Source organism: Penicillium manginii (genome assembly GCF_028828005.1).
Source record: "Penicillium manginii strain IBT 31320 chromosome Unknown utg000001l:1.0-3466041.0:1.0-3467806.0, whole genome shotgun sequence".
In the NCBI taxonomy this organism is placed as follows: Eukaryota; Fungi; Ascomycota; class Eurotiomycetes; order Eurotiales; family Aspergillaceae; genus Penicillium; species Penicillium manginii.
The window spans coordinates 1,367,328-1,381,149 of record NW_026643102.1 but is presented as its reverse complement, the minus strand read 5'-3'; the positions used below and the strand labels follow the sequence as shown (position 1 = coordinate 1,381,149).

General features: G+C 48.8%; 7 protein-coding genes across 7 annotated transcripts; 4 read left to right on the top strand and 3 right to left on the bottom strand.

The window, feature by feature from the left end:
- Positions 1–516: 516 nt before the first annotated feature.
- Positions 517–1,123, bottom strand: N7533_000494 (histone H2A; the record flags this gene model as incomplete). The annotated part of the gene is made up of 3 exons (XM_057097144.1): positions 1,046–1,123; positions 639–931; positions 517–569 (listed from the first exon to the last, which is right to left on the bottom strand). The coding sequence occupies exons 1-3, from the start codon at positions 1,096–1,098 to the stop codon at positions 517–519; spliced, it is 399 nt and encodes a 132-aa protein (XP_056965637.1). The 5' UTR covers positions 1,099–1,123.
- A 543-nt stretch (positions 1,124–1,666) lies between these two features.
- On the top strand, positions 1,667–2,251 carry N7533_000493 (histone H2B family protein; the record flags this gene model as incomplete). The annotated part of the gene is made up of 4 exons (XM_057097143.1): positions 1,667–1,718; positions 1,785–1,841; positions 1,931–2,002; positions 2,073–2,251. The coding sequence occupies 4 exons, from the start codon at positions 1,667–1,669 to the stop codon at positions 2,249–2,251; spliced, it is 360 nt and encodes a 119-aa protein (XP_056965636.1).
- Positions 2,252–2,658: 407 nt separating this feature from the next.
- N7533_000492 (cysteine protease ATG4) lies at positions 2,659–4,179 on the bottom strand (the record flags this gene model as incomplete). Its single annotated transcript, XM_057097142.1, has 4 exons — positions 2,659–3,034; positions 3,119–3,346; positions 3,405–3,573; positions 4,032–4,179. The coding sequence occupies 4 exons, from the start codon at positions 4,177–4,179 to the stop codon at positions 2,659–2,661; spliced, it is 921 nt and encodes a 306-aa protein (XP_056965635.1).
- A 747-nt stretch (positions 4,180–4,926) lies between these two features.
- Positions 4,927–6,887, top strand: N7533_000491 (uncharacterized protein; the record flags this gene model as incomplete). The annotated part of the gene is made up of 3 exons (XM_057097141.1): positions 4,927–5,668; positions 5,776–6,343; positions 6,419–6,887. 3 exons carry the CDS (start codon positions 4,927–4,929, stop codon positions 6,885–6,887), a joined length of 1,779 nt encoding a protein of 592 aa, XP_056965634.1.
- A 259-nt stretch (positions 6,888–7,146) lies between these two features.
- On the bottom strand, positions 7,147–8,882 carry N7533_000490 (putative C2H2 finger domain protein; the record flags this gene model as incomplete). The annotated part of the gene is made up of 2 exons (XM_057097140.1): positions 7,147–8,713; positions 8,779–8,882. The coding sequence occupies 2 exons, from the start codon at positions 8,880–8,882 to the stop codon at positions 7,147–7,149; spliced, it is 1,671 nt and encodes a 556-aa protein (XP_056965633.1).
- Positions 8,883–9,313: 431 nt separating this feature from the next.
- Positions 9,314–11,187, top strand: N7533_000489 (uncharacterized protein; the record flags this gene model as incomplete). Its single annotated transcript, XM_057097139.1, has 4 exons — positions 9,314–9,723; positions 9,792–9,951; positions 10,009–10,032; positions 10,348–11,187. The coding sequence occupies 4 exons, from the start codon at positions 9,314–9,316 to the stop codon at positions 11,185–11,187; spliced, it is 1,434 nt and encodes a 477-aa protein (XP_056965632.1).
- A 443-nt stretch (positions 11,188–11,630) lies between these two features.
- Positions 11,631–12,812, top strand: N7533_000488 (uncharacterized protein; the record flags this gene model as incomplete). Its single annotated transcript, XM_057097138.1, has 1 exon — positions 11,631–12,812. One exon carries the CDS (start codon positions 11,631–11,633, stop codon positions 12,810–12,812), a length of 1,182 nt encoding a protein of 393 aa, XP_056965631.1.
- Positions 12,813–13,822: the final 1,010 nt, after the last annotated feature.

The window sequence follows — 13,822 nt, the reverse complement described above, 5'->3', positions numbered from 1 at the left end:
CAAAATAAATAGATGGTCCCGCTCTTGGTTCTAGAATAAGAGAGATATCGGGAGATATAAGAAATAATCCGACAGCTTAATACGAAGCAGATATCTTGTACTTCATTCCGATATCAAATATATTAAATCGCACTTATTCAATGCGATTCAAATATGCAATAAAAAACTAAACAAACCCATCGATAGACAGAATAATACTCGAACTTTCAACTACAAGAGGAAAATTGGTATATCTGGTGGACCTAGAATCTTTTCATTGATTCGGGCTTGTTCAAAGCCCGGGGCTAGTTATCCGAAAAAAAGCTGAAATCCCTCGAACAGGCTGGTAGTTCGTCGGTATCATTCCATGTCCGCAGACATAATGTACAACCTGGAAGCTGATAGAAGAAAAAAGAAAACGCAGTAGAGCCATAACGTGCCCGTCCCATAACCCCATTATCGTGTCAATGAAAACCAACCCACGCCGGAAAAAAACAAATCAAACCCGCGAAAGAAAGAAAACCATTTAGCTTAGATTTAAAGCTCCTGGCTACCCTTGCCGGCCTTGGGGGTCTTCTTGGGGAGGAGGTCTGGAGAGAACATGTTAGTTGGAGATTCGATTTCAGAAATGGTGGTGTTTTTTTGGAAGTGGAACGTACTCTGGTGAATGTTGGGGAGAACACCACCCTGGGCGATGGTGACGTGACCCAGAAGCTTGTTCAGCTCCTCATCGTTGCGGATGGCGAGTTGAAGGTGACGGGGGATGATACGGGTCTTCTTGTTGTCACGGGCGGCGTTACCAGCCAACTCGAGAATCTCAGCGGCGAGGTACTCGAGGACAGCGGCGAGGTAGACGGGAGCACCGGCACCAACACGCTGAGCGTAGTTGCCCTTGCGGAGAAGACGGTGGACACGGCCAACAGGGAAGGCCAGACCAGCCTTGGAGGAACGGCTGTGAATTGAGGTCAGAATGAGTCTTTGAATCAAAGTGTGTACATGACGCGCCAAAAGCGCGTCCCCAAACTCGAAGATTGAGTGAAATGTGATGAGGAATTGGGTAACTTACGACTGAGCGTTCTTGGAACCGCTAGCCTTGCCGCCGGACTTTCCGCCAGTCATTTTGATGGTTGTTTTGGGGGGGTGGTTGAAAGGGGTTTGAAAGGGTTGAAAAGGCGATGGAAATGAGTCGAGTGGTCGAGAGATGGAAAGAGCAGGTGGATGGGCGACGACGAGGCAGTCCGGGGGGGTTTATAAGAACGCGGTGAGGGTGACGTTTGGCTCACATCAAAGCAAACCCGCCAGATCACGGCCTCGCTTAGTGAAATCGACCAATGAGAGTGGAGATCAGCAAGGTGCGGGCATGCCAGATCAGGCAAGGTGGCTGTAAATTACAGCCTTACCGAGCAATACACTGGATCCGCGTGATCCAACCCCGCTTCCCCCACCACCAAACGCGTAAACTCGCACTTAATCATACAGATCATACGCAATCCTGACGGTATTGAAATTCTGGCTCCTTTGCGTTCCTCCGGGATCAACCAGCCTTTCGTGGTCCAGTATAAAGACCGCGTTCCCCTCGTCACCGCGTTTCCTCTTGACCTTTCCCTTCCATCCATCTTTCCACCTTCACGTCTCACTCCATCTCCAACTTTTCAACCTTCACCACTTTTTATCCAAATCATTCAAAATGCCCCCCCAAGGCCGCTACCAAGACTCCCTCCACCGGCGGCAAGGCCCCGGTTGCCGGCAAGGCCCCTGCTGAGAAGAAGGAGGCTGGCAAGAAGACCGCCACTTCCACCGGCGAGAGAAGAAGAAGCGCGGCAAGACGCGCAAGGAGACCTACTCCTCCTACATCTACAAGGGTGAGTTTGCTGTTTGGAACGCGATTTCGATCGTGTTTTCTCAAACAACGCGTTTTCAATTTCAAAATACTAATGTTTTTCCCCTCCAGTCCTCAAGCAGGTCCACCCCGACACTGGTATCTCCACTCGTGCCATGTCCATCCTGAACTCCTTCGTCAACGGTATGTTTTTTCCCTCGCCTCTCGTCTCAGCGCATTTTCGGAACTTTTCCACTGACATTGCAATTCTCAGACATCTTCGAGCGCGTTGCCACTGAGGCCTCCAAGCTGGCTGCTTACAACAAGAAGTCCACCATCTCTTCCCGAGAGATCCAGACCTCCGTCCGCCTGATCCTCCCCGGTGAGCTGGCCAAGCACGCCGTCTCTGAGGGTACCAAGGCCGTCACCAAGTACTCCTCCTCCGCCAAATAAGCGGTCCGAGTTGTTCTGGCCTTTTCGTTTCTTGCGCTTTTTGCTACTTTTTTCTCTGCCTCCTGATCTTTTCTGGGCTTCGAGGCGGTCGGTTATGGGTGTTTTGCGGGTTTTCTAATGTGTCATGGGATGGTCTCAATTTCTTTTTACCCCGATGGGCGACTTTTTCTGATGGTTACTGCTCGATGCGCGCGGTGTAACATAACTCGGGTCTTGGGGCTGGTTGCACGGTTGAACCTCCCCTACTAGAACACGAAATTTCAAATGCAATCAAGCATTCAATCACTATTGGATCTTTCTCTCTTATCTAGATTCTGTACATCATAGCTACACCGCCACTTTGCTCCGCTTCGATTGCGATCGCGATTGATCGACGCCGCCTTTCCATCTCATCCAATCCAATCCCTTTACCCCGCGATATCAGAATCATCCTCGTCCAGCGCTTCGACTTCGTCTAGCGCTTCCATTCGACCTGGTCCTTCTTCGATCGGTGCTCCGGGCAGTATGTGGATGATGGGCTTGCCGGGAGTTGATTGCACGCGCTGTTTCCAATCTTTCCAGTCCGCTTCGTCTCGAATCACGAATCCGATCAACATGCTCGGATCCATATCTTTGATATGTATGCGTCGCAATCGGCGCGTGTGGCAACTATCGAATTCCTCGGTGGAGTAAATCTTGCCCGGCCGAGGCATCGGGAGTGCCGGGCGCGTGGAATGGGGGTCCAGGAAGAATAGATGCGAATCTTGCACACCTACGAAATAGTGCGATGCTGATGGGCGGCCTCTGTTTGTATTGCATGATCAGGATCAGTTGGATATCTTGGGTGTATGGGACTCCATCGTGCGGGTCTATGGATCGATCACTTACCCAGCGATGCCGACTGATTGTGGGTACTGCAGTGCAGCTCGAAGACCATCCCAATATACAGATGTGACTTGCTCGATACCGAGCCTTAACCCGAGTAATATGAGGACTGGTATCGTTTTTCCATTTTCATCGCGGCCAAGTCGGGCAACTTGGTCTTCGTAGACGTCGGAGGTATTGTTTGTTACGTAGACTCTCAACTTTGGTGATTCGCTTTCGCTGGATAGCATTCTGGTAATGGCTTAGCTTAGCACATAGATCTGGGATAGAAGGTTCATTGATGCCATACTGTATACAGCGAGCCGTGGCCGATGGCCCAAACCACTCTCCGGGGTATTTCCCGCAGGATTCTGCTCCGCGTTGAACGAATCGGTGTATTGAGAATGGGCTTTGGGGGTCATCCGCGAACATGGACAGTAACTTGGACTCTTCCTCTGGTGAGTGGCCTCTTCGCCAGTCTGCTTTGGTCAGCACGGTGTTTATATGGGGGATTTATCTGCGGTATATCATCACCTCGCCCTAGCTGTATAACGGACAGTGTATTTGCCAGTAGGCTTTGTCCGGATCGAATCATGCATCCCCACCCGGTATCTGATGTGAAGCCCTGGGAGTCCATGAGCTGGCTACGTAGACGGACGCCGAGTGTCATGGACGATGTTGCTTCTGGTGTATTGTTACGGGGGATTGGGGGGGAAGTTCGATCGATATGTCATCCATATCCTTGACTCGAAGTCATCCAGGAATACATTTGGCCATGAGCTCGGGCTGCCGACCGTCTCGTTCGGAGCGGAATTCGTTGCGGGCTCGTCGCGACTGGGGGTATCTTCTGCTGTTTGGCGCAAGGCGGAGATTCTTTTAGCAGGCCTTCGTAGCTACGCCTCACGGGATCGGAATCAGGATCAGGATCAGGGCTCACCTGTGCTCTTTGAGGTATCTCCTGAGGTGGGGGTGTATTCTTGGCCCAGGCACCAGATCGAAGCTTTGGGGACTGTGTCATTCTTAGGTTCTGGGTCCCAGAAGTATTGTACAATACGCTTGCATTTTTCCAGGTCGACCCCCGCCATGTCGGTTCTATGAGTGGTGGTTCCGGGTGCTTGTTGTTGAGTGTTCAGCTGTGGGGAAGTTAGGTGGTACTAGTGTGAGGGTTGTAGGTAGATATATATAATCACGAGGATATGGAAACTCACGATCTGGTCAACAAGTCAAACTAGTTCCGAAGGTTAACGGTTTAGCGCATGGAGTGTTTTGAATCCAGGATAAATCTGTCGAGATAGCACATAGAACAGAAATAATAATAACCGGAAGCCCAGAACTGTAAGCTGTTGATATTCGGAGGGAACGAGGATTGAAGAGAGGGGGAGATCATTCGGGACGACGTCACTCCGATCATCAGTTTATCTCCATGGCCAAACTCGAAACCTGTGATCCCCCATCCCCTCTGAATTTTCTGAAGCCTGTTGAACTACTGCCAATAAAAGAATAGTCCGATCTACAACATCCGTAAAAAATATTCAACACTTTTTTTTGGTCCCCCAAATCGAGCCAGTTCACCCCAAACCTTGCATTTCACCAGAGTACAATGAGTTCTCCACCGCCTGGGCCCACCTTGAGGCACTTCCCCCCCAATGGAAATCCGATAGGATTTACCCTCCTCACTCCCCAACTACCAAACACCACCAACCCTCATGGCTCGCCATGGCAAGACCAAGGCCCGCGCCAAAAGGCCGCCAGCAATGGCTACTCCAAGTAATATCTGACTCCCTATCACCCCACTTAACCCGTCGAACGTCAGGATCTGACCAGTCGCAGAAATGGCGTCGCCACTCCAATTCACGCCACATCGATTCACAATGCAGCAAGAGGCCCGCAATACAGAGGGACACCATCGGTTAAGAGATCTCGGCAATCTTCGCAGTAAGGCCGTTGCGTTCGTGAGCGCCGGAGAATTACAACGAAGCGAATTCGACGAAATGGATGTGGAGCAAGACGACGACAACGGTCCCAGCCCCGGCCACACCCAAGTCGAAACCGAAAATGCGGCGGATACAGAATTACAACCACAACCACAACCCGAGCGCACAGCCGAACAAGAACAGATCGGCGAGGAGGTTCCTGCCAAAGAGGAAGATGAGCCGTTGTTCGTTATTGACTCTGTTGGCGAAACGGTTCAAACGGGCTTGTCTGACCCGGCCCCGCTCGCGGATCCGGATCTTTTGGATGACAGCAGCGAGGATGAGGTCGTGTTTACTGGTCGGAATAATAAACCGATTCTCATAGAAACGGACGAGCGTGATCTGCGAAGCCTTCCGAACTTCCAAGAACCACAGCCAAAGGTGCTCCAGAAGGAGGAGCTCACATTGCGGACTCAAGAGTCACATCCGACGCCAGCGCGCAGCCGCCGCAAACCGCCTGCGAGAGAGAGATTCAAGTGGTCGCCTGATAATGATGATATATTGGCGGATTATATCGCCAATATGGATCAGGACAGTGAGAGTGAGAGTGAGAGTGAGGAGGAGGAAGAGAGCAGTCGGGTTCAAGTCGGACTTGAGGGTGGTATCGACGTCGGACAAGGAAATAATGACGAGACTGGTGTCGAAAGTTCAATCGATGGTAAGTTTCCTTGGTTAGTCCACCTGATACCAAGATACAAACTGACACAGACCTACCAGTGTTATCGAAAATGCATATTGACGCCAAGCCTGACGACCTGACTATCAACATCACCTCAGACGTCGAATTGGACACGCCCAATACATCGGATCTGGAAGAGCTCGACTCGGATGATGAAGACCTGGACGCCGACATTCTTGAACAATTGGCCCTGGAGTACTCTCAAACCCACAAAAAGAAAGGCAAAGGCGGGAGCAAATTTGGTTTCCCGTCCGCATCTGCTTTCGCGGATGCAATCGATGCAGATCCTTACTATGGGTTCGACATTATGGACTTTAATCGACCCAGTTTGTCGAAATCGGGCAAGAGTAAGAAGATGCCGCCCGACTTCGACTTGATGTTTTCCGATAGTGAAATGGAAATGCACATGCAAGACGTATGGCAGGCCGATCGCAAGAAGAAGGCGGCGAAGAAGAAGGAGAGAGAAGAGCTTCGTCAGCAGGGTGTTCTTGGGAAAGACTCTGAAGATGCGGATCTGAGACAGAGATACTCCAAGGGAATGAATATGGATGAACTGATGACCGAGATTCGGGCGTTCCTCATGTCATCGAAAACAACGTACGTCTATACCTACCCCCCCCCTTTCCGGCTATGGTATCATGTCCAGGCCAGCTCGGCTAACTTTTTCTCTAGCTTGTCCTTACCACCCATGACTAAGAACCGCCGTAAAACTATCCACGAATTGGCGAATGTCGTGAACCTCAAGTCCCAATCCAAGGGAAATGGCATTACAAGATTCCCCATCCTCATCAAGACTTCTCGCACACCGGGTTACACGCGCAAGACCATTTCGAAGGTCGATTCTTTATTATCTGGACGCAAGTTGAACCGTCGCTTGTTCGCTTCCTGGGGTCCAGATGGTCATGGGAAACAAACAAAACTCAAGCCCAGAGGTGGTGGCGGTGTCACTTCTGGCGTCACCTACATGGATGGAGACGTGGTTGGTGGATCGGCGCCGGAGATTGGAGCTGGAAATCGTGGCCGTGCTATGCTGGAGAAGATGGGTTGGAGTAGTGGTACTGCCCTTGGTGCTACTAACAATAAGGGTATTCTCCAGCCTGTTACGCATGTGGTCAAGAATTCACGAACGGGTCTTGGATAAGAAGATATCCTGTCTTTATATAGGGGCCTTTCTTTGCATATTTTTCCTAACCCCCCTCTGGGGGCCCTGCTGTTTTTAACCGTATGAAGCATATTCAAATAGACTAAGATAGAATAGAGTGAAAACATTACTCAGTATCATTTTTCTTCATCACTAGATATCTAAGTGTTCTAGTCTAGGGTCTATTCGTAAATGCGTAAGGTTGAAGTGGCGTAAATATATGAAGATGCAGATGCCTGCTATAAGAATAAACAAACTCCTACCGTCTCCGGCCTTTCGTGGTAGTCTTTAACTGTGCATGGGATGGATTTTTCTGCAAGTGGGCGAACAGCTTCGTTTTTGAAGGGAAGTTGGCATTGCACCCAGAACAGACCATGCCGGTTTGACTTTGATCCCCGGCCTCTCGTGCCGCTTTCTTGGCTTTCTTCTGCTTGGCCTTTCCCAGGGGAGGAGTCCGGGGCTGTTGCTCTTCGTCTAGAGGGCCCTCAAGCGCCACAGAAGATAGCTGTTCGCTTAGTGGTGTCGCCAGATCCTGGTCCTGCGTAGAGTCGATATCTGGGTGAAGTCTCGTTTCTACGGCTTCCCGGGATGCGTAATCGTCGTCACCACCGGAATCAGAAGATTCTAGCTCTTGATCCGGAGTAGCTAAGCTGGCTTTTTTGGCATCTTCATCCCATTCGGAAGGTGTCGTTTCTTGAGACTGGGCAAACGGAGGCTCAGCCTCGTCTGTACTAATCTCTGCTTCGCCATCGGCAACGGGGGACGATGTGCGTAAGCTCTCAATGTCCTCGGTGGGCATATCGTCATCATCAAGTGGATCGAGATCGAAAGCATCGCGTTTAACAATAGGTTCCGGCTCAAGATCGAGTTGTACATCTTGCAAGCGCATCTCACGGGTCAACTGCTTTACAGCCTTGACGTGCTTCTTACTCTTTTCATGAGCCTCGAATTGTTTCTCGCTCTTGAAACTTTTGTTGCACGCAATACATTCGAAACTCTCAACCTCACTCTCTGAGCTTTCTTCGTCGTCATCACTGGCCACATGATCCTCGGAGCGCGCCCACTCAGGCAGAACATGGTCACGCATCTTGGCATTGTTCATAGCTCGAGACCTAGCTGCCTGCGCCGCGACTGACTGACGCAGCGCTTCTTGGCGTTGGGCTTCATTCTGAGCATTGAGCTTCCAGCGTGGATCACGTTTCTTGATAAACGCCACCAATGATCGCACCGCATCGTTAAAGGTCCGAATCCCTTCGTCCCTCAGGCGCCGGTTTTCTTTTTCCATCAGTCGTCGGACTCGGCGATCAGGTGCTTCGGATAAGCGGTGGGCGTCTTTCCAAGCAAATGACTTCTTGGTCGAGAATCCAGTCCACACAGAGTAAAATGGACGGACAAAGGTCTCGAAATCATCATTTGCAGAACCGAAGGATGGGTATTCGACCACATCTTGATTTTCCCACTGGCAAGCCGCTCGCTCCTCGAGTGCCAATTGCGCGAATTGTTCCTTGAGGCCGCCGAAGAATCCGGATGGGGAGTCGGAGAATTCCATTCGTGGACTGAACTTCGAGAATACCTTGAGGACTTCTTCCGCGGTCGTGATTCGTATGTTGTAGACATTTTGACCTGCCTCCGACGAGCCGTCCGGACCTTGGGTTGTTCCTAGAAATGCATCCTTGTGGGAATCGTACCATGCTCGTTCCTGGGGATCGGCGAGAACTTCATAGGCAGACTGGATTTCGGCGAAAAGGCGGGTGGCTTCTTCGACGTTGCCGTAGTTTCGATCGGGGTGTAATTCGAGGGCTTTCTTTCGGTATGCCTTTTTGATTCTATGGAATGTGAGACGGAGGGCTGTGATGGTGATCGGGAAGTGGTTCCAGGGCGATTAGCTTACTCGTCGTCAGTTGCCGTTCGAGAAACGCCGAGTAGGTCGTAATAATCGGTTTTTTGCTCGGGTTGCGGCTCTGGGGCTGACCCTGTTGACTGAGATTGGCCCATGGCGAGGAGACCAGTGTCGTAAAATTCAAGTTGCAGGAAGTTTCGTGAGTTTTTCCCTCGTCATTCTCCGATAAGGCCCTGTCTCAAGAGCGCGAAAGACCGCTCGGCCTTAGTCTGTATCCGGAGCAAAATATGCAGTGAAAACGCGTCTCGGTGGAGGGGAAAGTCTCGGGTCTTGGCGTAGGTCACAGGTTTCCCCGCCCTTTCCCTTTCTTCGCTAACAGCTGAATACCATGAACATCTCCCCTATCCAAGGGCCCAACGCTGGCGTTGAATTTGCTCTAAGACGCGATACCTGATGCGAAGCACAATTCACCATCCATCTCCTTAGTGATTATCCTCCGAGGGCTCTTGAATCTGAGGTTGTCAAATATCCAGGCAGTTCTTCTCCGCCCTGCGCGTGCCAAACGCCTGACGCGACCTCCACAGGGATGATTCTGTCTCTCAATCATCTGCCGGAAGAGATCCTTCATTCGATCCTATGTTACTCACATCCACGGTCTGCTGCAGCTCTCCAACAAACCAGCCGCTGGTTCGCAGATGTGACGAAACGACCCTTACTATGGCGACATTACTGCCGAACCTACTACAAATTCTGGGATCGGAGACATGACATTTACCGGCAATTTATCCTCCCAACAACGTCTGTGGATTGGAAAGCTTTGTTTATTCAAAGATATGGTATCGATGGCTCTGTCGCCCAACTTCTGGACAGTATTCTTGGCAGCCAGACAGGGCGGATTGAGAAGTTCCGAGCCGTGATCGAGTTCGGCTATGATGCAAAAGATACGCTGTTAAGGAATTGCCAAGTTCAGGAGTGTGATGATTATCTCGCAAGGAGGTGCGTATATGACAATATCAATCTCTCCCATATCCTCGGTTCTTTGGAGCTTACATGTGTTCCGCGAGCATAAGATACTATGCCCGTGCCCTTTTGACTTGTCTACACCGAAGTATTGCGGTTCCGGAGTGGGATAAATTACGACGTGGCGAGGCAGTCACACTCGACCGCGCCCTGGGCGCATTCGACCTTTTCATCCCGGAAAGCGGGTATGGCGATTTTGACGAGGTTTGTTCTTCTAATTCTAGCCATATCTAATTAGGACCCTGGCTAATTGTGTTCTAGCTTGAGCATGCCATGGCACAAGTGGTACACCAATTCACGACCTCCCATCCTGATCTTGATGCTCTAAGCCCCAGGGGGGAAAACTCTCGAGCTTGCGTCTTGGCTGCGAGCAAATGACCTGATAGGCATCGAAGCTGGGCGAGAGTACCATTCTCTGGAACACAACTTCCTGGGCATGGCTCTCAATAGCCCGGGACACAACTCTTTGCCATTGATATCTGCGGTCATATACTGTCACGTTGCCCAGGCGCTTGGAATTGATGCTCATCCTTGTGGATTTCCATTCCATGTCCATGTCATTGTTACTCCGCAAACCGGGTTTGATATGGACGGGAAAAGGGTCACTGGCGCCGAACCCGGCGAGCCCATGTATCTCGATCCATTTCGAGGAGCGAGGAGACGCCGGTCTCCGACCTGCGACAACAGCTGGTATTCCTCGGCGCATCTGAGACAGAGCAGAATGAATTTCTCGGCGAATCGTTTCCCTCGGAGGTTGTCTTGCGGTGCAGCAAGAACATTGTCAACTCAATCCATTCTGCATCCAGGCAATTCGATTTACATGCTTCACCGGTGGACATCGTGAGTGCGAAATATGCGGCTTCGTGGTCATCAATGCTTCTTTCAGCCGATTCGCGGCCAATGGATTTACGACACCAACTGGCGTTATTGATGGAGCTCTTTGCAACTGACTTTCCCTCTGATATCTTTTTGGTGGAGCAGTACATTGTGCCTTTGTTCAATGGCCTTCTTGAACATGAACATATACTCGAAAGCCTTCACGTCATGCGAGCCGTGGACGAGATTCCGAAGCAGGTCCATCGCCGAACCGGTGAGAACAGAGCTGTCCGGTATAAGGTTGGACAGGTCTTCCAGCATCGCCGATATCATTACCGGGCCATTATCACCGGCTGGGACTCGGAATGTGGCGCTGGGGAACAGTGGATGAGGCGCATGGGCATCGACCGTTTACAAGCTGGTCGCCACCAGAGCTTTTATCATGTTCTGGTCGAAGATCGAAGTGTTCGGTATGTTGCCGAGGAGAATATCAGCCTTGTTCTGCCTGATGTTGAGGAGCTACCTTCAAGCCTAATGAGTATTGCTGGCAAGCATTTTAAAAGGTGGGACAGAACCGTGCAAGCCTTTGTTAGTAATGTCAAGGATGAGTACCCTGATGATTAGTACTGTAATCCTATATTTTAAATCAACTAATGAATCAACCAACCTTAATTATCTAATATCTGGGTTACTGTAAAAACTAGGTGTGGGCATAAACATAGTTAATCTTGGCGGATATATGGTATTACCTCTCCAGACATCCTGCGTCTCGGTCCTGACTAGATAATTACTATTTCCAGAACCGTATGCTGTGGGATTATGAGGGTCTACCCATGGCCGAGCACATATTAAGGCTCACATGGGATCCAAGGTTATGTGACATAATAATTAAGCTTAAGGAAGTGCTGAACCCAAATGTAGAAGGCCGCTAGACGGATATGACTAAGTGGGATAATCTAGACGGCAGGCACCCTCCATTCATCATCCATCGTCGATTTTCAATTTCCTAAACATCTACCATTCAAGTTTTTTTTTCTACGCAGGCTCCTACTTTCTCTAATTTTGCTATGTATTCTAGACGTGAAATAGACAAAATTGAAGAGTCAGCTCGCCCCGACGCATCGTCTACCGCGCGGCATGCCCGAATCGCCCTCAACGCCGAAGAACTCGAATCAGCCGCGGACTCAGTCATTCTACAAAGATCCCTACGTCTGAACATAGTCATCTTAACTGCCTCCTCTTTTGCTCGGCGCTTCCAGAATGCTCGTTTTGAACCCCACCTCCAGCAGGTTAATCAGATCGGTAGCGGCCTCCAAGGCGCTATCTTTGAAATAGTTGGGAAGACATATGCCCTCAAGAAGGAAAGTCCAGGCAACGAATTACGTCGCTCGAATCTCCTATCCGAATACAAATTACATTGCGACGTTTCCGCTGCGTTTAATCTCTACCAAATGTCCACCCAGAGCATCGTCCATGTTCCGACGCCTTATAATTTTACTCTGAAAACGCAAGAAGCCTGGGATGAAATTCTCCTAAAGATACCACGGGGATATCGTACACGTGGAAATATTGTGGCCATGGAACGTATCCTTCCCCTACCAAAGATAACGCGTAGAGCACTCATCACTTTTTTCTGTCGTCGTGAATGGGATCTCAATGATGTTGAGGTCGAGTACGTTCTGAACAATCCGCAAAACAAACACTGTCTTGCGCGAGTTTACCTGGGTAAAGGAAATGCTTCGATCAAGCGACAGAATCCGGCCCCGCTCAGAAACTTCCCGCTATACCTCGACTGGATGGAGGAATTGCAAATCGACACCGCCATGCTTGCTCAAGAAATGGGTAAAGCCTACGCAACAATGCACTGGGGTGCAGCAATCAATGGAGACGATGTGGAATTTGTACTCGGTACATCCGCATCAAGGGAACCGGGGACGCTTTTTGAGTCTGCAGACTTCCAACATCGCGCTATTGGACTGTATCTTCTGGACTTCGGTCAATGCGAGGCTGTTGATTTGACTCAGGATTGTGCCACTGTTTACCAAGCGTTCAAGGGAGCGATGGTTTTAGGCGATAATCAGCTTTTTATTCCACATGCGTTGACTAGCCCGTCATTATTCACGGTCTTCAAGAAGGCGTACGTCGACGCTGGAAATGCCATTTTGTCCGCGAGGAAACTGGACCAAAAGTTCAACATGGGGGATTTCATGAAGGAATACGAGGAGTATGCAGAAGACTTTGTGTACTAGTTTATTTACCCTGGACTTCAATATACCCTAGGAGATAGATCTTTGTTTGTGACCTTTGCTGATGAGTTTTACGTTTTCGCTTGTTTCAACTTATTGATTGTGTTTGGGAGATACTATATTGTTAGCTACATAACTGAACTATTATAAATTATGTGATGATCAAGGGATATGCTATTACTTTATATATACATATGATCCCTGGGGTGCCTACACAATATATAACTACTTTATTTCCTATATAGGTATATTAACCTTCGATACCACTTATTTTAGTGACACATACTTAATATACAATAACTTCCTTCCAAGATCCTATATAATAGTATATCTAAACCTAAATAGACCCTCTGTAGTTATTTAAGGAGGATATACTTCTAAGTAAGAAAAATCCTATAGTTAGATCTATACTAAAAAAATAGTAAGATTAAAACAGAAGCATATATATAGTTTCTATTATATTATTGACCTTCCTAAAAGATTTTACTATTATAATAATTGGATTTTTATATCTGTTCTAGTAGAAGATATAAAAGATCTTTAATCTATCGAAAATTATATAACTTTAATCATAGAAATTAATTATTATTATTATATAGTGTAATAGGGACTCTGCTCTCAACATGGGATTTATGTGATCAGAGCCTTAGCAACAAGGTGCCTGCCTACAGGGAGATACTTAGTTCGCGCGATAGTATTCTAGGAAGATACATACCTATGAAGTGTTATAATACGGTCTTTTTCTTTCCTGTAGTGGTAGCGTTATCAGTGTATTACCCATAAAGGATCAGATACCTTAGAAGGTTCTATCTCAGTGGTCATCTGTAATAGTTACTAAGTTATCAGGCTAGAGACCTATGGCTAGGTAAGGATATCAGATAGTAGATTTTAGACTAGATAGTTGATATATAGACTGATTCTTAATAAGATCAAGAATCCTGAATACTTGTAGGATCTTAAATATATTAGGGTTCGGGTGGGCCTCGATATATAGGTGACTTAAAGGGGATTCG